Here is a 23,970-nt window from a genome sequence, read left to right on the forward strand (position 1 = left end):
TACAGCTGTATAAGGCATTGGTAATTAACATGAATCATGTATTCGTCAACATATTAGCTTCTGTCCAGTAATTAAAACTAAGAAAATAAACTCACAAGGCTGTCTGTGGAGGAGGAGAGGCGGCAGCAGGCACCGCGGCAGCGGGGGCTGTGGTGGCAGGCGCAGGAGGTGCCACGGCAGCAGGTGCTGCAGCAGTGGGGACAGGGGTGATGGTGGCGGCGGCAGCAGCAGCAGCAGCAGCAGTGACAGTAGCAGCTGCGCCAACAGCAACAGCATCCTCTTTCTTCGATTCTTCAACAGCTTCTGGCTCATCATCATAATCAAATCGATCAAGCAGCTTCTGCAACAGGGACGTCAACATTTCGTGTTAGAACTCGGACTGTAACTCGTAGCACAGCAAACTCCCATCACGTTGTCGTGTACAGCCTCGCTTTCTCACACACCTCAGAGAAAGCTGACTCAAACAAAAATACATTTTACAAGTGTTATTTTAAAAGATATAATTTTAACTCTACTTTCCTCTTTCAATTCAGTACACTTTTCCCTGACATATTATCTATCTGTTTATTTCACAATATGTTATCATATTCACTTACAGAGAATATAAGCTATACACATGAAAACAGTTGGGCATTTTCAGTTATTTCTAAAACGTACAAAGAAAGGTATGACTTATTCCATCACTACAAATGTACACAGAAAAATATACAGCTGCTCAAGAATATACCAAGAAAGGATAGGACACAGGCATGAAAAATGCCACATCTGCACAGTACTGTCTGTTTTAAAACTTTACAGCTTACCTCAAAGGATCAGAAACTTTAACTTAAAAACTGAAAATCTTGAAAAAATTTTTTAAATTATTTGTTTCAATGAGAAAGAGACAGAACTGCCATTCACTGCAAATGGCCACAACAGGGCCCAGCATGGTGGCCTAGCGGCTAAAGTCCTCACCTTGCAAGCACCGGGATCCCATATGGGTGCCGGTTCTAACTCCAGCAGCTCTGCTTCCCATCTAGTTCCCTGCTTGTGACCTGGGAAAGCAGTAGAGGATGACCCAAAGTCTTGGGATCCTGTACCCACATGGGAGACCTGAAAGAGGTCCTGGCTCCAGACCAGCGCAGCTCCAGCCATTGTGGCCATGTGGGGAATGAATCATTAGATGGTATCTCTCCTCCTCTCTCTATATATATATCTGACTTTGCAATTTAAAAAAAAAAAATGGCCACAACAGCAAGGGCTGAGCCAGTCTCCCACATGACAGAAGCCCAAGCACTCGGGTCTTCCTCTGCTGCTTTCCCAGGCAACAGAAAACTAGACCGAAGCGTACCACTATTCTGATACAGGCTGCTGGCAGTGTAAGTAGCAGCTTAACCTACTGTGCTACAATGCCAGGCCCTTTCAGAAGCTCTTTAGGTAACTGAAAATCTGTGAAACAACTAAAGCAGAGAAATTATTACCAGCAACTCGCTTAAAATAGATCATTTCAGTTAAAAGGAAAAAAAAAAAATTAACCCTAAAGTTTGTGTAACGTATACTGGCCAATCCCCTAAAGTAAAATAGTAGTATTTTAACTCAAGTTAACAAGCTAAAATTTCCCCCGTCATGGTTTTTACTCAATTATTTAAAGTCTTAGCCAGCAACACAATAAGGGAAAACAACAAGCAATCTAAAATTAAAATTCAAATTTGGTAGCTACCTACGAAACAGAATCAACATTAACACTTAAAAGATAAAACAAAAAACCAATGGCCTTTTTCTGGGTCTGGCATGGTAACCTAGCAGCTAATGTCTTCACCTTGCAAGCACAATGCCTGTTTATATTTCATTTATGATACAGCTGTAGCAGATTTCTCACCATTACGGGTGGGCCTTCATCAGCCAGCTGGTGGACCGGGTACAGAAGTGAGAGCTCCCAGCAAAGGAGCTTGGTGGCCTGCACATCAGGGAGCCCACACTCTCAGCCATCTGCCCTAGGAACTGGCAGTCAGGACTATCACGCTCACTCTTACTGGAACTTGCAGCCTGCTGACTTGGCCTACAAATATCAAATTTGCTTGTCCTGACATTTATAAGTTAATTCCTTAATTTCCTCCTGACCATCATTCATTCTACCCACAGATTTAAATCCCGGTTGCCTCCCTGATAACCCTCAGTAACGTGCTCGGTTTCCCTGGGGCCCCCGACTGACGGGCTGACTGACGACCTGTTTACCTGGAGACACAAACACTGATTCTGCTACCCTGGAGCTCGATACATGATACATGACGATACATGACCAGATATTACCAGATTGAGAAAGAACATCCAGACACAGAAACACAGACGTCTGGTACATGAAAAGAGCATGGAAGATCTGATAAAGATTTTGAGCAATATTTTAAAATAAAGCCCAGAGGAAACAAACAGACAAGCATGAACAATTTAAAACTACTGAAAGAAAATAAAGTTCTTTTAAAATACAAGTAGGGAGTTCTACTTATGACACAGAATGAATATCAACAAGTCTATATATACACACATGCACGGAAATAGCTGTGAAAGAACATACACAAACAAATCCATTCAAAGTAGGCAGAATTACTTCTCTTTTCACTTTGTAACTTGGTACCCTCCACTAGAATGCATGTGACAAATTCATCCATTCTTTTGATCAGCATCCATAAATCACTAAGATACAATCAAAACCACCAATAAACTGGATCATGGTCAATAAAGTTCATATATCTTATGAATATTGATAAGTTTCAAATTTTAGAGATGATGAATGAAACCAAAGATACAGTTCTATGATTTTCAAACTTTTGTGTAGTTTTGCAGTGAAATTTGAAAAATAAATTTTACAAAATTATAAAACCTCAGAAGTAGAATAATCATAAAGCAGACAAGAGTGTTTCTGCTTGGGCTAAAATATCAACAGGAAGATGATCTAGGTTGTGCACACCCATTTCCTCAAGGAGGGCTTCATGCACATGGAAGAATCAGAAGGCCCTACAGCGTGACTGAAAGATACTGACCCAATCCATTACAGAAATGGTAACCGAGTTTCTAACAGCAACATCAATGTTTATCAGCAGGAAAATGTCATTTAAACCATAACACACCCATATAATGAATATGCATTCAGTAAAAATGCAGCTCTAGATCCATTAACTTCAGTATGAACAACAAAAGGAAACAGCAGTGTTAAGATCCACACAGGCAAGTGTGGACTGCAACCAAATTGAAGAAAAGCATGTATCCAAAAAGAAATCAGAAGGATATAAAGTAAAATGTTACAGTAATAATCTCCAAGTATGGGAGTTAATAAAGAGCTTTCTTGTTTAATTACTTTACTGGTAAAAAAATTCTGAAATGAGCATGTTTACTTTCATAACTACAAAAAAATCGTCAATGCTTTGATGTCAAGGTATGGGGGGGGGATCCCTCAAATCACAAGCGAAATGAACAATCTAAAGAAGCTTCTAGAAGGGATTAGCTCTCGCATTCCAAGTTGAGGAATACAAACAGTGGGATGGATTATGTGAGAGAAGCATACCTTGTCAAATGCAGTTTTTTGTTCAGGTGGGGGGAAAGCAGCTTTTTGTTCAGGTGGTTGTGTAGGAGCTGTCTTTAATTGAGCTGTGATAGCCTGAACCTGAGCCATCACAGCATTGTCAAGGGCGGGAGACTGTGGTTTTGGAGGCTGTTGAAAAGTCTGAAGGATCTGCTGAAGCTTAAAGAATGGGAAAACTGATAAACCACAACAACAAAGTATAATCATAATATTAAAAGTCAATCTACAAAAAAAGAAAAAGCAAAACAAAAAACCCTTTAAAACAACTTCATTTTCACAGATACAAACTTGGAAGAAAAATCAAGCCATTTCCAATGGTTAAGTTTGCTGTGAACGAACATTAGCTATAAATACAAGGTGCATAGTGTAGCTTTAAAAACATATACTGATAATCTCAGTGATACTGATAGTCAAGCAGAAGAGAAAACACTGGACTGTGAACAAGTACACTTTCTAGAAAACAAGATTCTTTCTAACCCCAACGATTTTGAATTCAACTTGAAATACTAGCATTATGAGCAACAACACTGGCCACTTTACAGCTCTGAAGTTCTCTTCAAAGGAGTACTGCTATTGCTAAACATGTTTTCCTCTCGTTTGTCATCTTCACATTTCCCCTTTTATCTTTGTCATTAGCCTTAGTCAAAGGCTTTCTAGCTGAAAAGGCGGCATTTCCCACCTTGTATTCATTCTTGAGGAATGGAAACAAAACTGTCAACAGCAGCTAGCCATGATTTCGCCTTGGAGTAGGTGACTTACCTGCTGGCCTTGCGTGGTCTGAAACAGCTGCGCCACAGCAGCAAAAGCATCAGAGCTGGGCAACTGTGGAACAGCTGGCAGAGAGTTGGGAGCAGCTTGTGGGGGTTCAGAAGAAACTTTCACTGTAGGTGGAGGTGAGCCTGCAGAAAAGGGCGTTAAGGCCCAAGAAAATGTTCATCTATACATTTCCCTCTTTAAAAACTTTGTTTGCTAAAATAAAATTTCAACAGCTTAACACACAGTAAAAGATACGTGTAGTGCATGGTTCTGAAATATGACAAGTATCAGAATATTTTATATAAAAAAAAAATTCATGCTTTCAAGATGTAAATTAGAAATTTTCTTTTCAGAGGAAAACTCCAAAAATATAGACAGACTCAAAATCTTCTGTGTATTAAAAGTTGTATCATGAACCAAACACACAAATACATATGATCATACCTTCATTATTGGCAACATTTTCTGTTACTGGGGCAGCATTACTGGTTCCTGCTGCCATGTCCAAAAGTGGTTGAATAATTTCAATTTTGAACACTCCATTTTTTTGCCAAAGGTTCAGCACACGGACTATTTTACTCTATTGTGTGAGAGAAAACAAAAATATAGTAAATATTCCTATAATTAGTCTGCTAACTCCTGACACTAACATTTTCAGACCACTTAAGAAAACATGTGTACTGTGGCAAGCCTACTTAAAAGCTACCACCTGCAGCGCCGTAATCTCCATTCAAGTGACAGTGTGACAGGCAAATGCTGTGTAGTTTCTGTCGAGGTCCCTGGTAAAAAGGCCTGGGAAAGCACTGGCGAACGGCGAAGTGCTTGGGTCCTTGCACCCATGCGGGAGACTTAGCAGAGGCTCGAGACTCCCGTCTCTAGCTTGGCCCAAGGCCAGTTGCTGCAGCCACTTGGGGAGTGAACCAGAACAATGAAAACCTGTCCCTCACTAACTCTGATTCTTACAATGAAAAAGGAAAGAGATAAAATATGAAATGATCACTTCAGAAAAACCTGGGTGGGCTTTCTTTCAAATTCATGGAATTTAGCACAAACCTCTTCTAGTAATTTCCAGTGGTTTCAACTATCTCATATGCTGAAATGAATATAAGAACAAAAACAAAAGGTTTTTTTTTTTTTTACTAAATCTGTAAGAACACAAGACTCAATTAAAAATTAATGACCATACCTTATCCTCAGATGGACAAAGATACAAATATTGGAATGTGGCAGTTATGTTTTTAGAGAATCTTGGACCAAAAACATCCTTATCAGTTCCAAACTGATGACGAGACTGTCGCACAATTGAGTCAATTACATACAATCCCGGAACTTTGTATTCTGGCTTACACTGCAAAGAAAGGGAGAGGCAATGTGATATCCATTAACCTCACATTTATGAAACATCATGTGTTATTAATCTAATGACTATCTAGAAACGATGAAATGTTTCCGTTACCTGTTTGGCTAACTTGCCAAATACCCAAAAGTGTAAACGACACAAATATATTCTTTGATATCCCAGATCACTAAGATTGGAGGGCTCAACTTCCCAACATAGAATTTCTCAACACTTCGAATCCCGAAGCCACTTTCATTAAGCAACCTTACAATTATAGTCCCTACTCCAATTTATTCTGCTCAAAAAAAAAAAAAAAAACAATTTTTACTTTTTAAACTTAACATCACAGCAATTTTCACTCTATTACAGTGCGACATAAGAGTACTCTCAGTGCTTGTGCCATCTGCTGCTGCTTTCTCAGATACGAGGGGGGAGCTGGATAAGAAGTGCAACAGCCAGAGCTTCAACAAGTGCTTGTGTGAGAAGGTGATTATGGGATGCTAGCATTAGTCGGCAGCTTCCTGTGCTATGTCACAAGGCTAGCTTCAAGAAATAAAAATTAAAAGAGGGGTGGATGTCACAGTGCAACAGGTTAAGCTAACACTTAATGATGCCTACAGCCAATGTCAGAGAGCTGCCTGAGTCCCGGCTGTTCTTTCCACCAGTTCCTTGCTGAAGTGCCTGGGAAAGTATCAGAAGATGGTCCAAGCGTTGTGGCCCACTACCCACACAGCAGGTAAAGCTCCAGGCTTTTGGCTTCAGACTACTGTAGGTATTTGGGAATGAAGATTTGTCTCTGCTAGCACCTAGCACCCTGCCTCACAAACAAAAAAGAGGAGAGTTCATCTGGGGCCACCAAGTTGACAAAAATTAAGCATATCAAAGAAACATTCCTATATATATATATTAATAGGAAAAAAAAAGGTACACTCCTTCAGCCCCTGCACGCATGTGGGAGACCCAGAGAAGACTCCTGGCATTTGATTAGCTCAGCTCCGGCTGCTGCAGTCATCTGGAGAGTGAACCAACAGATGGGAAATCACTCTTGGTCTCTCCTCTCTGTAACTCTGCCTTGTGAATAATAATAATAATAATAATAATAATAATAATAATAATAATAATAATAATGTACTGGGCTCTGCATGGTGGCCTAGTGGCTAAAGTCCTTACCTTGAACATGCCAGGATCCCATATGGGCGCCGGTTCTAATCCCGGCAGCTCCACTTCCCACCCAGCTCCCTGCTTGTGGCCTGGGAAAGCAGTCGAGGACGGCCCAAGGCTTTGGGACCCTGCACCCATGTGGGAGACCAGGAGGAAGTTCCTGGCTCCTGGTTTCGGACTGGTGCAGCTCTGGCCATTGCAGTCACTTGGGGAGTGAATCAACAGATAGATATATAGAGAGGAGGAGAGACAGAGAGGAAAATCTATCTGACTCTGCAATAAAAATAAATCTTTAAAAAATAAATGTACTATCCACCGTTTCAGGGAGCTAAGACAAAGACAAAGGAAAGACAAAGATCTTTCCAGTTTCAGTTCTTTACTGACACTGACACCCAGTTACAAAACAACATACAAATAAGAACTGAATAACGGCCCAATTCTGATGGGAGAAGTATCAAATTACTTCTCAAGTAATTTTGTGCAGAATACTCAAAGGTGAGTTGAATGTCAGCAAATAGTACAATGGGGAGAACAGGCATGTCAGCCCAGAGAATTGGTCCTGCCTGAGACAAAAGTTGTGCAACACGACACTTTATTTCAATATCAGTGTAAGCACTCCGTCAATGGCACTACTTGTAAACTCATGTTTAAACTCCTAGCAATTACAATAAACCTTTCATGACCATGGACAGCCTTTATAACATTATCACAATTTGTAGCATTAGATATATGCATGAAAAATAATCATGAAATAGTTACCTTTTTGATGAACTTTTCTACTATCTGAACTACATGCTTATAAAGCTGTAAAAGAAAACAAAAAGTTATGTTCCATCACACACATTTCTCTACAATTAGAAATTACCAAATGCCTTGAAATTTAGTTTAATTCCTGCTACTGAATCATGAAAAACAACCTATAATCAACAGATGGAAAAATTACTGGAGTAACAAATCTTATCTATCTAAAACAGAAAGAAGTTGCTCCACATACAAGCTCCTTCCTTTCCTTAGACATTTTAATGAATAGTTTCATAAAGCAACATCGTCAGGCAATATTATGGAAGATAAGCAACATAGCTTTAGAAATCAATTATTAAAATGTGATCTTGGTTAAGACATTTAATCCCATGGAGCCCAAATTTTTTTCTTTCAATAAAATTAACTCTTTTGATTTACTACCAGAATTAAATGGAGGGGGAAAAAAATCTAAAGCAACATCACAATGCAAATGCATGATATTATCGTGGGGATTCTAGGAGAAGCTGGTTTATTACTGAGTCAAATTTCAATTTATAAGAGTCTCAACTTGAATAACATAACATTTTTAAAATCAAAAAAATTTCTCAAATTAAATATATTTCTTTTATTCTTACCTTAATAGCTTTAATAGCAGCTTTAGTGATGAGAATCATTTTCGCTCTGGAGATTGGAGGCTTCATGTCCATTAGTGAGAAGAGCTAGAAGACAGACACAAAAACACTTGAACTGAAACTGCAACAATCTGTATGGCAAACACTGAGAGCCTCCCTACGTACTTCACCACTTGGAGAACCGGAACTATCACACTACTAAACCAGCAAAGAAAATCATAAACCTAGAGGTAAAAATAAGTATGTAAAAGATATAACCATAAGCAATGACAAAACTCTACCCAAAACTCAAAAAAATTATTTTGAGCCAACATATCTTGGTCCTCTGTTAGCATTTAACGTAATTTCACATCAAATCTCACTGAAATTTTGTAGAAAAAAATCCTAAGGTCCTTTTGAACAAAGCTGCATAAAACTAAGCAAGAAATAAAAAAAAAAAAAAAAGAAAAGAAAAAAGAAAAAGATTTGAGGGGATTGGCACCATTGTTTAGTATGCTAAGCCTCTGTCTGCAGCACTACATCCCAAATCGGTATAAATTCAAGCCAACATGCTACTTCACTTCTGAACCAGCTCCGGCCCCTGTACTGCTGTGAGCTTGGGAGAGGTTCCCAACTCTGGATTTAGGATGGACCAGCTCGGGTCACTGTGGCCGCTGGGGGAGTGAACCATGACCTCTTTCTATAACTTCTCTTTTAGATACAGGATCTCTTTCTCTAACTTCTTCCGTAACTCCTTCATATATATAAAAAAAAAAAAAAATCAGTAAAATGATTTGAAATCAGCCAGAGTTAGAGAGCTTCCATCTTCTGATTCACTCTCCAGCTGGCTGCAATGGCCACCTCCAGGGCTTCCAGGTGGGTGTCAGGGTCGCAAATACTTGAGCCATCCACTGCAGCTTTGCTTGATCATTAACAGGGAGCTAGACTGCAAGTGCAACAGTGAGCACTTGACCTAGTGCCCATATGGGGGGCAGACTTAACTACATTGGCTCTTACCAGGCAAGGAACTTAAAGTGGTATCAAAAAGTTTCAAGAATTTGTGACACTAGCACAGAAATTTATATTTCAATTATAACTACAATTGCTCACATTAAATGAACACCTATTCTTAACAGTAAATCCAGCAACCTGAAGCTCCTGTGAGACCTAATCATATATTTATACCCCTTTCTGCAAAGATTTACATCTAATCAGAATCCACAAGTTATAAACAGAAAATACTGACACTAAATCTTGATTCTTATATTCTTATTTTTAATCAAATACATGTGAAACATTTGGTATTTATCAAAAAGAATTAGATAATTCTTAGGATTTATTTTTATTTGAAAGGCATTTTTTAAAAAAGATTTATTTTTATTATTTTTTCATTGGAAGGCGGATATACAGAGAGGAGGAGAGACAGAGAGGAAGATCTTCTGTCCGATGATTCACTCCCCAAGTGCGCACAACGGCCGATGCTATGCCGATCCGAAGCCAGGAGCCTCTTCCAGGTCTCCCACGTGGGTGCAGGGTCCCAAAGCTTTGGGCCGTCCTCGACTGCTTTCCCGGGCCACAGGCAGGGAGCTGGATGGGAAGCAGGGCTGCCGGGATTAGAACCGGTGTCCACGTGGGATCCCGGGCATGCAAGGTGAGGACCTTAACCACTGCGCCACCGCGCCGGGCCCGAAAGGCATTTTTTAAAACGATTTTTTAAAAACATTTTTGTTAGAAAGTCAGGTATACATTGGGCCAGTACAGTAGACTAGTGGTTAAAGTCATGCACTAGAATACCATACAGGCACCAGTTTGTGACCTGGCCACTCTACTTCCCATCCAGCTCTCTGCCTGTGACCTCGGAAAGCAGGAGAGGACAGCTCAAAGCCTTGGTATTCTGCAGCAACGTGGGAGACCCGGAAGAAGTCCCTGCCATTACCATTGCAGTCACTTGGGGAGTGAACCACTGCATGGAAAAACTTCTTGTCTCTCGTCTCTGTAAATCTGCCTTTCCAATAAAAATAAGTAAAATCTCTTAAAAAAATTTTTTAGGTTTTTTCTTAAGATTCATTTGTTTTTATTCGAAATTCAGATTTTACAGAGAGGACAGACAGAGATCTTCCATGGTTTGCTTAAGAGCTGGGGGCAGTGATCTGCTGAGCTACACATGACCATGGAACCTCTCTCCTCCCGCTCCCCATCCCCACCAAACACACATGGGTACTGGGGTTGGGAACAGGCTGGGCTGGTCCAGGCTGCAATACCTGCAGGAGCACCCAAGAACAGGATGTGGGGCGGGCCTTTCCATAACTTCCACTTCCTCACACAAAGGTTGACACTGGAGGCAGAATATGCCAGGTGAAGACCTAGCACCCACTTGCACATGTGAGGTTTGGGTCTGGCCCTGGAAGAACTTGGGAAACTTCCCTGGTGGGCTATATCTCCCACTGGTGAGCATGTGATTCAGGCCTGGATGCTGGTCGGGTCAGGCAAGACAGCTTCATTCACTGACAAGTGCGTGGGTTGATTCTGGGGTGGGAGGTAGATGGGCAGGGCCATGCCAAATCTTGGCACACTGATATATGCAGGCGCCAGGATGGGGTGCAAGCCATGATGGATTATGCTATCAACCTACCAGTTTGCATGAAAGCCAGGGATGGGGGCAGACTTGGCAGGGATAGGCTGCAGCACCAGCAATAAGAACTGGGACTGTAGTAGGCTGGGACAGGTCAGGATAATGAGGGATGGGCTATCCTGGGCTGAGTCACACCAACCACTGGCATAGGCTAGATCTGTGGATGAGAGCCAGCTTGGTCAGGTTGCTAAGCAGCCACCCCAGCTGGGTGGTGGTTCCCACTGGTGAGTATGAGAGCTGAAATGGGTGCAGCAATCTGGCTGGACATGACTGCATTGGTGTGCGCTGGGTCTGGGGCATGCCAGATTTGGCTAGACAGGGTGCATCTAGGACAGGGTACGTTAGGTCTTGACAGGGCTGAATCACGAGAGCTGGGTGTGGGGGTGGACCAGGTTTGGCTGGGCTGTAGCACCCAACAGTAAGAGCCAGAGTGGTGTGAGTCAGTTGTGCAAGGCTGTTGTTCCTGCCAGGACAGAAGTTGGCCCAAGTCAGCCTGAGCCAAGCACCCACGGGGTGCATAGGATCTGCACTAAGAGCAGTCCCTGCTGGTAAGCACAAGAATTAAGACTGGGAGCAGCCCACATCAGGCCAGGTAGGGTTGCAACACCAGCCAGTTCACACTAGGGATGGGACTGGGGACTGGTTGGGCTAGGCCAGGCTCAAGTATCTACTAGATATGCCCAGGTGAGGCAGGCCATGCCAAACAGAGCCAAAGCACCCACCAGCACACTTAAGACCCAGGGATGAGAAGGTAAGCGTGGCAAGGGTAAGCAAGAACTCCCCTGCTAGGCCACTGCTTCCACTAGCAAGCATGAGAACTGCGATCAGGGACAGACTAGGCTAGGCTAGGCTAGGCTAGGCAGGGTTACAATACCCATTGGCCTGTATGTTAACTGGTTTAGATGGAGAGCCAGGCTGGGCTGACTGACTATATCCACTGGCGCATGCATGAGTCAGAGTAAGGGCAAGCTGGTCGGGCCTTGCCACATCAGCTGGCAAGTGCTAGGAATTGGGGGAGAAGCCCTGTCAAGCAAGACCACAGAACCACCTGGAAAGTGCAAGATCTGGGATTGGGAGTAGGTCTAACAGGAAACTATGAGCACCTCTCTGATGGGCTGCAACTGCTACCAGGGAGCATAAGAACCAGGGCTGGAGTGGTCCCGGCTGGACAGGCAGTGATACCCACAAGCATAAGTAGGGGCTGGATAATGGGGACGGTTGCGCTGAGCTAAGCTGTTGCACCCACTGGTGTGTACAAAAGCTGAAAGGGATATGGGACAGAATGGACCAGTCTGCTGAACATACCCTCATGTGCAGGAACAAAGGCTGGGCATGGGCCTGGTGAGGGTTATCAAGGACCGCTCTGACTGGGCTAGAGTTCTTGCTGGTGTACACGAGTGCTGAGTGTGTAGTGGGCAGTATTTGGCTGGGCTGCAGTATCCACTGGTTTGCATTAAGAGACAGGGCTAGAGACAGAACAGACCCAGCAACTGTATATAGGTTGAAGTGGGTAAAACTAAGCTGATCCCACACTGGCTAGCACACAAGAGTCAGGTCTGGGGTCACCTCAGATGAGATTTCTTTGGAGAACCCCCAATTGAACTATTGGAGTAAAAACTCAAACCATGGGCAGAATTGCAGGATCTGTGCATTCTCAGTTGCTGAAGACGTAGTGGAAAGCATGCTCAGATGCACGTGGTGGATGTGGCAGTCAGTCCATTGGGGCCTGCAGAGGACATCTAGTACCACAGCAGAGGACGGATGGCAGAACAAATTGGACAACTCTCCCAGCCAAGTGTTGAGAGCAAGGACCTGGGTGAATGGAGACCTTAGAATGTGGATTATGTCAGCCAATAGACCTTGGAAGATTTTCCTCACCCTTGGAACACCAAAATCAACAATACTTCGTAACTATTGAAGCCACTTGAGCAGAACCCTCAGAGAATGCTCCACATCAGAGTCCCTGGAATGACATCAGGTGGCCATACCCATCCCCGCGTACTGATGCGGTTAGGATGCTGGGTGTGGCTTCTTTCCTTTTTTGCCCTCTTTCCCCACATAAAGAAGAAAATGAAAATTGCAAACAATGGCTCACCCACTTTCCCCTACATCCTCGATCCTTCCCACCCTAATCAGTGGTCCACATGGGCTTCATCCTTTTCAATTACATAAGCACTATCAAACATAAACCTTAAAAGTCTTCCATCCACTGGTTCACTCCCAAGTGGCTGCAAGGGCCGGAACTGAACTGCTCCAAAGCCAGGAGCCAGGACCTACGACCTTCTGGGTCTCCTATGCAGGTGCAAGGGCCTAAGGCCTTGGGCCTTCTTCTATTGTTTTCCCAGACCAGAAGCAGGGAGCTGGATGGGAAAAGGAGCAGCCAGGACACGGATCAACGAATCAGCGAGGATTAAGCCAATGAGCCAGCCCACTTGGCCCTATCCTCCCAATTCTAAAACAAAAACGAGCTTTGTTAGCTGTAAATAATTTACTACTACTACTAAGTTCATACCTGTAACCAAAACAAAACACAATTGAATAATCTTACAAAGGTAATTATCACGGTCAGTAGGAATGGTACACAAACTTGTTGGCATCTAAGTCTGGATTGCAATTTCTGTAATACAATTGATGCAAAAAATCAACCTGGCTTTACCCCTTGCTACAAAGTTTTATTTCTTTATCCATATACTTTGGATAATCATTTATGAATAATTAACCATATACTTAGGATACCCTGCAGCAGGGTAACCATACAGCAGATACTAATTAGTATGAATTTCTAAAAAGTTCACAAAAAATGAGTATCATGACAAGAAATGCATGAATCTCAAGATTGTTTTTGCAACAAAATAAACATCTTCACAAACTTTCAGATAAGCCTTGCTGCTATGACAAATAATTTTGTTGAAAAAGAATTCTTGGGCCCGGCGTGATGGAGCAGTGGTTAAGGTTCTCGCCTTGCACGCCTGGGATCCCCTGTGGGCGCCAGTTCTATCCCAGCAACCCCACTTCCCTTCCAGCTCCCTGCCTGTGGCCCGGGAAAGCAGTCAAGGACGGCCCAAAGCTTTGGGACTCTGCACCCGCGTGGGAGACCCGGAAGAGTCTCCTGGCTTCGGATCGGCATAGCATCGGCCGTTGTGCTCACTTGGGGAGCGAATCATCGGATGGAAGATCTTCCTCTCTGTCTCTCGTCTCTGTATATCCACCTTTCCAAAAAATAAATAAATAAATAATAAAAATAAATCTTTTAAAAAAAAAAGAAAAAGAATTCTTGACATTCTATAGCAGTATTTTTCAAACTGAGCCAAATGAAAGCCATTTAAAGACTGGAAAGTTCTGTTCGTACAGAGCTAGCGTAAAAAGCAAACCAGCATCGCACACAGTATAAGGACAAGTCTAGTTGTCCCTTGGTATTTTGGGATGTGGTTCCAGTATCTCCTGAGGAAATCAGAAGAGAGGTGGTGCAGTGTGGTAAGCCACCAGCTGCAATGAGCATCCTCTGAGCTGCAGCCCTGGTTCTTTCATTTCTGATCCACTTCCTTTAAATGCACCTGGAGAAGCAGCATATGCATGACTCCACATCCCAGGCTCCCAACTAGAGCCTGGTCTAGTCCCGGCTGTTGTGGCCATTTGGGGAGTGAACTGGCAGAGGGACTTTCTCTCCTCTCTCTGTAGCTGCCCTCAAACAAATTAATAAACCTTTAAAACAAAACAAAAACCCAGCAATCAAAACTAGTAAACTCATGTGGCTAGTCAAATCTATGTTAAATACATCAACAGTCCAGTTTCTGTATAACCTTACGTGTGCTTTAACTACACTGCAAACAAATGACCTGAGGTGCACAACGTCCCATGACAAGTGCAATGGAAGTGCCTTTACAGCTGCCTCCTAATGCACAAGGTCTCTAGAGACCAATTGCTCTTCTTTTTCTGATTATCTACAATCTACCATTGGCTGTATCTCCGAGTAAGAGGTTGACTGTACTGTTTATGAAACTTCTCAATATAAAATACAATTCTTACTGTACGGATCATGGTTAAAAAAAAAAAAGCCAGTAACTCAAGAATTTTTTAAAAAATTTTAGAAACGAGGAACATAAGGCTCCCACTGACACTGACTGCCAGCAACCATTCAGTAACGTGCAGATTTTTATAGCTTATGCACAAGCAAGAGAGCAGCACTGCCACACTGGAAAAAAATTCACGTTTCCATCAAAGTCTACAGCAGCTGCAGACGCCAGTGGTGATGGTAAGGCAGGCTCTAACTATTTCTGACCAGCACTGCAGCTCAGCTGACAAACCTCAAGGGAGAACGATTATCAGCTTTACATAACAAGCCTGAAAACCATAAAACTAAATACATTTCCAACTAAATCTACTAGTGAAAAAACCCTACCTTGTGGTATCATGGAGTCCTAAAGACCTGATTTAGAATTTTGTTCTGCACAAATGAATGGCTGGGCAAGTCATTTTACACAAGGAACTACCAGTGTATCACTCAGTACAGGGTATATGTTTAATCAATATGGCTTGGTACAGCACTTCCCTCACCATTCAGCCAGGGAAAATGTGAGAAACTCCTACACAGAGTGCCAACAGCCCTCAAAAGGAACAAGAGCCTCTCGGGAGGCCTAAGCCAGTCCTTGCCAGCAGGATGGGAGTTTGGGTTTTTGCCTTGTCACTAGCTAAATGACCGTAATAAAGTTTAAACATGAGTGGGCCTCTTGCTGCACGACATGCACAGGACAGATTACAAAGCACTGTAAAAATGATGAAGAACCATCCAGTCCAATCCCTGCGAGGAAACCGAATTTCTGTTAATAATGAGAGCTGGTCTTTGATGCCCGAGGAAACCATGTTTTATTAACAGTGTATAATGTGACAAATGCCTCAGTCTGGTTTGTGCTGCTGTTATCAGAGTACCACCAACTAGGTAAATTAACAAGGAGACAAGCTTCTCACTCTTGTTGTGTTTGTGTGTAGTCATCCTACGGTGGAAGGTCCAAGGGCAAGCAAGTGGAGTGGAAGCCTACCATAGCGCTCGCTCGCTCACTTACCAGAGGGCCCTGTGGAACCTCATCTCCCCTCAGGGAGTCTTAGTACCATGGCTTGGGGATTAACCTTCCCACATACATTTCTAACACAGGAACTTCAGGGGATGCACTCAAACCATAGCAATAGCCTAATCCACTTTGCTGACCTTCCAGGAATTTTAAATTTGAAAAAGAAATGTGGATTCAAAGTTCTCACTTCACCTTAAATTTGAATAGTGAACACATGTCAATCTTTTGGCCTAGGACACATTAACAGCTCAGCAAGTAACCAAGCACTACGGTGCTCTCTCTGGGCAAGCTTTTTCTCATCCGTCCATACACACAGATAAATATTTTTATTATGGTTTACTGAAACCTTCTTTCTTACTGTATCTATTCAAATGCCACTGTAAATGTACAAAAGTATCTGTTTTTTAAAGAGCTTTATGGAATCTGAATCTAGTACTTGAACCAAAATCAGAACCACTTCAGTATCTGGCAGAATCCTCCAGCTATACAGGCTTACTCATTCCAACCTAGGCTAACTATCGATTCCAAATTTTCCTTCTGATACCCTTTCTGTTTTATTTTTATCCTTTAAGAATTAGTTGTTATATAACAAAATACTGGAAGATAATCAACATGTGTCCCTGTATTTCTTGTCTCTTTTGAATATCTTTGCAAATATTTATTTGAGAGAGGAAGGTCCAATCTTCCATCTGCTGGTTCCTTACCATAACATCCCGGGCTGGGTTCAGTCAAGCCAGCAGCTTTTGCCAGGCCTCCCCTGTGGGCGTAATGACCTGAGCACCTGGGCCATCTTCCCCACTGCTTTCCCAGGAACAGTGGCAGAAAGCTGAATCCAAAGTGAAGCTGACAGACATAAGCCAGCACAGCCTTCTTCACCTATTAACTGAATACTAAAGTTCTGGATCTGTCTTCGTAATGCTTTTTTATCAGGATTCAGACATACTCTGGTTTCCATGTGAACTCAAAGCAAACCAGCTTCTTAAAACCAGTTTCCTACTTCCATAATAAATTAGGTTTCCTAGAAATCGAAATCTCAGGCCCAGCGGTGTGGGTAGAAGCTAAAATCCTCACCCTGCACACGCTGGGATCCCATATGGGAGCCGGTTCTAATCCTAGCAGGCTGCTTCCCATCCAGCTCCCTGCTTGTGGCCTGGGAAGGTAGTCTAGGGCGAACACTGCATCAACATGGGAGACCTGGAGGAAGTTCCTAGCTCCTGGCTTCAGTTCGGCGCAGCACCGGCCATTGCGCTCACTTGGGGAGTGAATCATCGAACGAAGATCTTCCTCTCTGTCTCTCCTCCTCTCTGTACATTTGAGTTTGTAATAAAAATATATCTTTTAAAAAAAAAGAAAAGAAAGAAACCAAATTCTCCCCAGTTCAGGGACTAGCATGGTAGCCTAGTGACTGAAGTCCTCACCTTGCAAGCGCCAGGATCCCACATGAGCTCTGGCTCATGTCCCGGCAGCCCTGCTTCCCATCCAGCTAGCTCCCTGCTTGTGGTCTGGGGAAGCAGTGGAGGATGATCCAAAGCCTTGGGACCCTGAACCCATGTGGGAGACACGGAGGAGGATCCTGGCTCCTGGCTTTGGACTGGCTCAGCTCCAGCCCGTTGTGGCCACTTGGGGAGTGAATCAGCAGATGGAAGATATCTCTCTCTCTCTCTCTCCTCCTCTCTGTGGATCTGCCTCTCCAATAAAAATGAATAAATCTTTAAAAAAAAATCCAAGCTAACCAGCCCAATCCAACACCCTTAATCACATTCCCAAGTTTCCAGGTGAGATATCACATTCAGGCCATAGATCTTTTTGGAGGGGTAACAATAATATGTAATGCTTTGTTTAAATACTGCTTCACACTAACTCACATGCATAATCAAACTGTCCGATTTTTTTAGTTGTACCTACCAAAACTACATCTTCCTGCTGACGTTGTGCTGGCGTTTGATAGTCCTCTCAATTTATTTACACATTGTGTAAATAGTTGTTGGTATTTGCTAGTGTATCCTTTATGATCACGTTATAAATTTTATGCACTCACCTTGTATGCCATCCTGTAAGTCAATAGTCAAAAAAAAATCAAGAAAATGGCCCCACAAGTAGGCTTAACTTAACGGATAGTTCTCAGTCTATATTTTTCTGATTCCCATTGCATTCTCATCTACAATTTGTGAAACATCAACTATACAGTCATCAGACGTAACACACTTTACAACAGCAAGAAGCTTAATTTAGTCCGGTATAAAGTGTTCATGAGTCTGCTCTGGCTCTTAGTGAGAAGCAGTTTCTCGAAATTCATAAAACAAACCATTTAATAGAACTAACCGAAAACTACCAAGTGGCACATTCCAGAATCTGCTTTGCCCTGCTTTTGAAATAAGGCTTTTAATGTATTCTTCCAATGAGATACTCATCCATCTTTCCTTCGCTCAAATTTACTTTGTAATGGATAATACTGATCATATCCATTAGTTGTTATTATGAACTCCAAGATGACAAGGCAATTTTCCCTTAAGCTCTTGTTATTACTGTTTAATGACAACGTTCCATTTAAGGAAAAAAAAAATAGGAATCCTTCCTAAACTTCGTACACTCACAGGCTGGTACCCAAATTTCCTTATTACATGCACATGTTAATACATTCAAAGATTTGATTTAATGTATCAGACACACTAGTTTAAATCAAGAGCACAACTTTAATGTTTATTAGCACATATCAATCCTTCATAAAAGTACACACTAACACTTTAAGACTTATTTATTTTTATTGAAAAGGCGGATATACAGAGAGGAAGATCTTCTGTCCAATGGTTCACTCCCCAAGTGAACACAACGGCTGGAGCTGAGCCAATCTGAAGCCAGGAGCTCTTGCAGGTCTCCCACGCAGGTGCAGGGTCCAAAGGCCTTGGGCTGTCCACAACTGCTGTCCCAGGCCACAATCAGGGAGCTGGATGGGAAGTGGAGCTGCTGGGGTTAAAACCAGTGCCCATACGGCATCCTGGCATGTGAAAGGTGAGGACTTAAACCACTACACTATTGCACCGGGCCCCACACTAAATCTTAACAAAAGATAATGATGATTTTTCTGAAAAGGTGCTTTATCCACCTAATTATGGCCTGGAGACAACTCCATTAAACACTTCCGACTAAAACTATGAGGTTAAACTGATATTTTTAGGCCTAAAAATGTAATTTACCAAAGGGGCACTTGGGTTAATATTTTCTCAGTATTGGGCAATATAAAGCAGTGAGGGGAGGAAGGAAAACTATTCACGTATTACAGTAAGAATCTCCATGCTATTCTGCTTGAAAGAAGAACACCGTGTCTGAGTTAATGAACTGTTGTACAGACAGTAAAAGAAAGACACAGCAAAATGAAAACATGTGGAGAGCCAACTCAGCTAACAAAGGAAATCCCAACGGCTAAATAACAAAAATTTTAAAATTAGCAAATCAAAGATGTACACAACAGACATAATCATCAAGCTGACACAAATGCTGATTTAATACAAGGCAAAAAGGATACTGTTGATAAATCCTAATGTGATTTTTAAGCCCAGAGAGAAACTTAAAACTATGCAAAAAATAAAAGCTACAATTTTTCTTTTTTTAAGATTTGTTTTTATTGGAAAGTCAGATCTACACAGATAAGGATAGACAGACAAAAACATCTTCCATTCACTGGTTCACTCCCACTTGGCCACAAAGGCCAGGATGGAGCTTAGTCCAACAAAAGCCAGGAGCCAGGAGCCTCTTCTGGGTCTCCCACGTGGGTGCAGGGTGCCAAGGCTTTGGGCTGTCCTCGACTGCTTTCCCAGGCCACAAGTAGGGAGCAGATGGGACATGGGACTGCTAGGATTAGAAGCGGCACCCATATGGGATCATGGCACTTGCAAGGCGAGGACTTTGGCCTCTAGGTTATCACACCAGTTATGTAATACCTATACATTTTTAAATGTTTGTTTAATTATTTGAACGGCAGAGTTACTACCCATCAGCTCACTTCCCAAATGGCTGCTACTGCTAGAACTGGGCCATGGCTGAAGTCAGGAGCCTGGAACTCCATACTTATCTCCCAATTGGATGCAGGGACCCCACAGACTTGGGCCCAAGTATTTCTGCTTTCCTAAGAGCATAGCAAGGAGCTGGAAAACAGGCAGCAGCTTAATTTGCAACACCACAATGACAGTCCTAACTGTCCAAAACTTTTCAACCAATAACTCTACTAATAGAAAACAAAGGTAGCAGATGTTCTCAAATTTTCTATAGTGGGACCTGGCATGGTAGGCCAACTGCTAAAGTCGTTGCCTTGAATGCACTGGGATCCCATAAGGGCACCAGTTCTAATCTTGACAGCTCTGCTTCCCGTCCAGCTCCCTCCCTGTGGCCTGGGAAAGCAGTCAAGGACAGCCCAAGGCCTTGGGACCCTGCACCCATGTGGGAGACCCGGAAGAGGTTCCTGGCTTTGAATTGGGTCAGCTTCAGCCAACTGGGGAGCGAATCAGTGGATGAAAATCTTCCTCTTGGTCTCTCCTCCTCTCTGTAAATCTGCTTTTCCAATAAAAATAAATAAGTCTTCTAAAACATGTAATATGAAGGAAAGCTTGCTATTTCAACGTTATTTCTAACATACTCATTCTGAACTACTTCCCCTATGATTTTTTTATCTTTCATTTTTTTCAGTACATTTTTATTTTGAATTATGAATTGTGTGGTACAATTTTGTGTAGGCTGGATTCCCCCCTAACTGCCACCAGCCATCAGAGTTTTCTCATTTTGTTACAATAGTGCAGTCCTTCATAAGGAATCATAATTCTGTAAGTCTCTTAAGTGTACCCCGACATTGTTGGTACAGACCATGTCAGACAGTCCAGCACCCCATTGTCTACACATGTCCAACAGTTTTACTGGGTTCCCCCCTATGATTTTCAGTCAAGTTTCTTACTTTAAGACCCAAGGGCTCCACCTTCCCAAGAGCTTTAACTCATTTAGTACAGCTTGTAAGGACAGGTTCACTTTCCATTCCTTCTGCTAACCATCCACAGCGCCTCCCTTTTAGACTTGCTCAAGAAATAAGCAGTAGTGTGGGAAAGGCCAAGGGTTGTGTGCTTTCTATTAGCACAGGCGTCCAGATCTCAAGATCACATTCCTAGTGCAAGACAGTGAACTTTGCGTACCCTCAAAATTGGCTGTCAAATATTTTTGTGGAATAAACCTTTGTTCCTAAGCCCTAATACAAAGAAAAGAAAATGATTCCAGGATAGGAAAGGATGTGGTAAGACAAATTTTTTAAATGTTAGCATTTATAGGGTGCAGACAATGGCTCAGTAGCTAAATCATTGCATAGCACAAGCAAAGATCCCTCATGGGTGCTATAGTTCATGTCCTGGCTGCCCCATGCCCCACTTTCCTGTCAAGCTCCCTGCTTATGACCTGGGAAAGCAGTAGAGGGTGGCCCAAAGCCTTGGGACTCTGCACCCGCGTGGGAAACTTGGAAGCAGCTCCTGGCTTCTGTTTTTTTTTTTTAAAAGACTTATTTTATTTTTATTGGAAAGGCGGATATACAGAGAGGAGAGACAGAGAGGAAGATCTTCCGTCCGATGATTCACTCCCCAAGTGAGCGCAACAGCCGATACTATGCCAATCCGAAGCCAGGAGCCTCTTCCAGGTCTCCCATGCGGGTACAGGGTCCCAAAGCTTTGGGCCGTCCTTGACTGCTTTCCTGGACCACAAGCAGGGAGCTGGATGGGAAGCGGGGTTGCCAGGATTAGAACTGGTGCCCATATGGGATCCCAGGCGTGCAAGGCGAGGACCTTAACCATTGCGCCACCGCGCCGGGCCCGGCTTCTGGTTTTCAATCAGCTTAGCTCCGTTGCAGCCACCTGGGGAGTGAACCAGCAGAAGGTAGATCTATCTCCTTTTTTCTGTAAATCTGCTTCTCCAATACATATATGTTTTTTAAAGTTAACATTTATAAAATCCATAACCAACAATTCAAATTGTTAAAACATGTTTTAGGGCCCAGCGTGGTGGCCCAGTGACTAAGTCCTTGCCTTGCATGCACTGGGATCCCATATAGGCACTGGTTCTAATTCCAGCAGGCTGCTTCCCATCCAGCTCCCTGCTTGTGGCCTGGGAGGGCATTTGAGGACGGCTCAAAGCCTTGGGACCCTGCACTCATATGGGAGACCTGGAGGAGGTTCCTGGCTCCTGGCTTTGAGTTTGCGCAGCTCCAGCCATTGCACTCACTAGGGGGAGTGAATCATTGGATGGAAGATCTGTCTCTCCTCCTCTCTGTGTATCTGACTTTCCAATAAAAATAGATAAATCTTTAAAAACAGAAACAAACAAAACCCCAACAACAAAAAAACATGTTTTAAATATCAACTGTTGCAGCTGGCATCATTTCATCATCCATGACCAACCATTCCCCTTGTTGCCTGACTCCTTCCCACCAGTAACTTACTGTTCGCATGGACTTGACCATCTGAGAGCTCATATTCTACAAATTATTTTTTTTATTTACATTAACCTTTTCTGTCCTTTCCAAATCAACCTGTCACTCACCATCTTAGTTCACAGTGTGCCAGATGATATCCTGGTCACCAGAATTTATACAATATTTTATTTGCTTCCTAAAGGGATTCTGTATTACATTTTAAAATTATTTATTTGAAAAGCAGAGTTACAGAGAAGGGGGAAGGGAGAGCGGGAGAAAAAGTACTGATTTATTCCTGAAACGGCTACCAAGGCCAGGCCAAACCAGGAGCTGCATCTGGGTTGCAAGTACTTGGGCTATCTCCTACTAGTCTCCCAGGCACATCAGCAGAAAGCTAGATCACAAGTGGAGTAGCTGGAACTCAAATTGGCTCTCAGATGCAATGCCAACTAATGTGCCAGGGCACAACACCAGCCCCTACATGTCTCAGTATTATAATTCTATTTTAGTTAAAAAAACATACTACTGGGCCCGGCACGGTGGCGCAGTGGTTAAGTCCTCACCTTGCACGCCTGGGATCCCATATGGGCACCGGTTCTAATCCCGGCAGCCCCGCTTCCCTTCCAGCTCCCTGCCTGTGGCCTGGGAAAGCAGTCAAGGACGGTCCAAAGCCTTGGGACCCTGTACCCGCGTGGGACACCGGGAAGAGGCTCCTGGCTTCGGATTGGCATAGTATCGTCCGTTGCGCTCACTTGGGGAGTGAATCATCGGACGGAAGATCTTCCTCTCTGTCTCTCCTCTCTGTATATCCGCCTTTCCAATAAAGAAATAATTAAAAAAAAAAAACATACTACTGACAAACCAGCAGAAAATAAAGCACAAAACCTATGATAAAGTGCATAAAGATATATTGGAGCTCCCCATATGGTAGGCCCAGGTGAATGGCACACCTAGACAAGGTAATAGGATTTGCCAGGCTAACAGCAGGCAGTAACTGGGCAATCTACAATTAAATCTGTAGTCAGTTTATTCTTGGATCCTCAAGCAGTGACAACTCTAAACAACCTAACGGATAAAATATCCCCCCCAATAACATTTGGTTGACTGAGGCTCTAAGTTCTAAAACACTGCTGTGATTACTGCTAAATTCAATTCAGAAATGTCAATTTGCATTTTCATTACTTATCATTCAACACTCCATCAATTCTGAGTGGAAGTTCGTTAGGAATGCTGCCTCCCAGTGGCCTGATCAGTTCCTGCACATTTGGAGGCTTAGCTCACCCATTGTGAGTTATCTATCACAGAACAGAACATCTTTATGTCTCTCTTCCTTTCTGTTTCTGCATTTCCAATAAAAAAAATCTTTAAAGATGCAGTCTGGATGTCAAATATACTTATTGTATTATGTCTCCACAGTCCCTATTAACTGGGGTTACAGACTCCTACGGTGCTCAGATGGATGCACATTTTCCATGGAGCCCTGCCTCACCCCTCCCAATATCCTAACTTTTATTAACTTCAGCCTTGTGTTGAGGGCACTCCACTGAACCTTTAAGAATTCTATATGCAAAAATAGATTTTTTTAATATTTATTTTATTTTTATTGGAAAGTGAGATATACAGAGACGAGGAGAGAGAAAGATCTTCCGTCCACTGATTCACTCCCCTAGTG

General features: G+C 42.8%; 1 protein-coding gene across 4 annotated transcripts in view; it reads right to left on the reverse strand.

Annotated features, from left to right (window-relative positions):
• Positions 1–23,970, reverse strand: part of SCAF4 (SR-related CTD associated factor 4) — a 61,307-nt gene that overhangs the window by 29,647 nt on the left and 7,690 nt on the right. For all 4 annotated transcript variants that reach the window (XM_040980725.1, XM_040980724.1, XM_040980727.1 and 1 more), the window contains exons 2-8: positions 8,189–8,272; positions 7,572–7,616; positions 5,499–5,660; positions 4,757–4,892; positions 4,316–4,455; positions 3,539–3,715; positions 96–340 (exon numbers count right to left, since the gene is read on the reverse strand). In XM_040980725.1, the coding sequence (XP_040836659.1) occupies positions 96–340; positions 3,539–3,715; positions 4,316–4,455; positions 4,757–4,892; positions 5,499–5,660; positions 7,572–7,616; positions 8,189–8,272 (989 nt within the window). The remainder of the gene's footprint in view (positions 1–95; positions 341–3,538; positions 3,716–4,315; positions 4,456–4,756; positions 4,893–5,498; positions 5,661–7,571; positions 7,617–8,188; positions 8,273–23,970) is intronic.

This window comes from Ochotona curzoniae, unplaced genomic scaffold (assembly GCF_017591425.1).
Source record: "Ochotona curzoniae isolate NIBS_2020 unplaced genomic scaffold, NIBS_Ocur_1.0 contig_3498, whole genome shotgun sequence".
NCBI lineage: Eukaryota > Metazoa > Chordata > Mammalia > Lagomorpha > Ochotonidae > Ochotona > Ochotona curzoniae.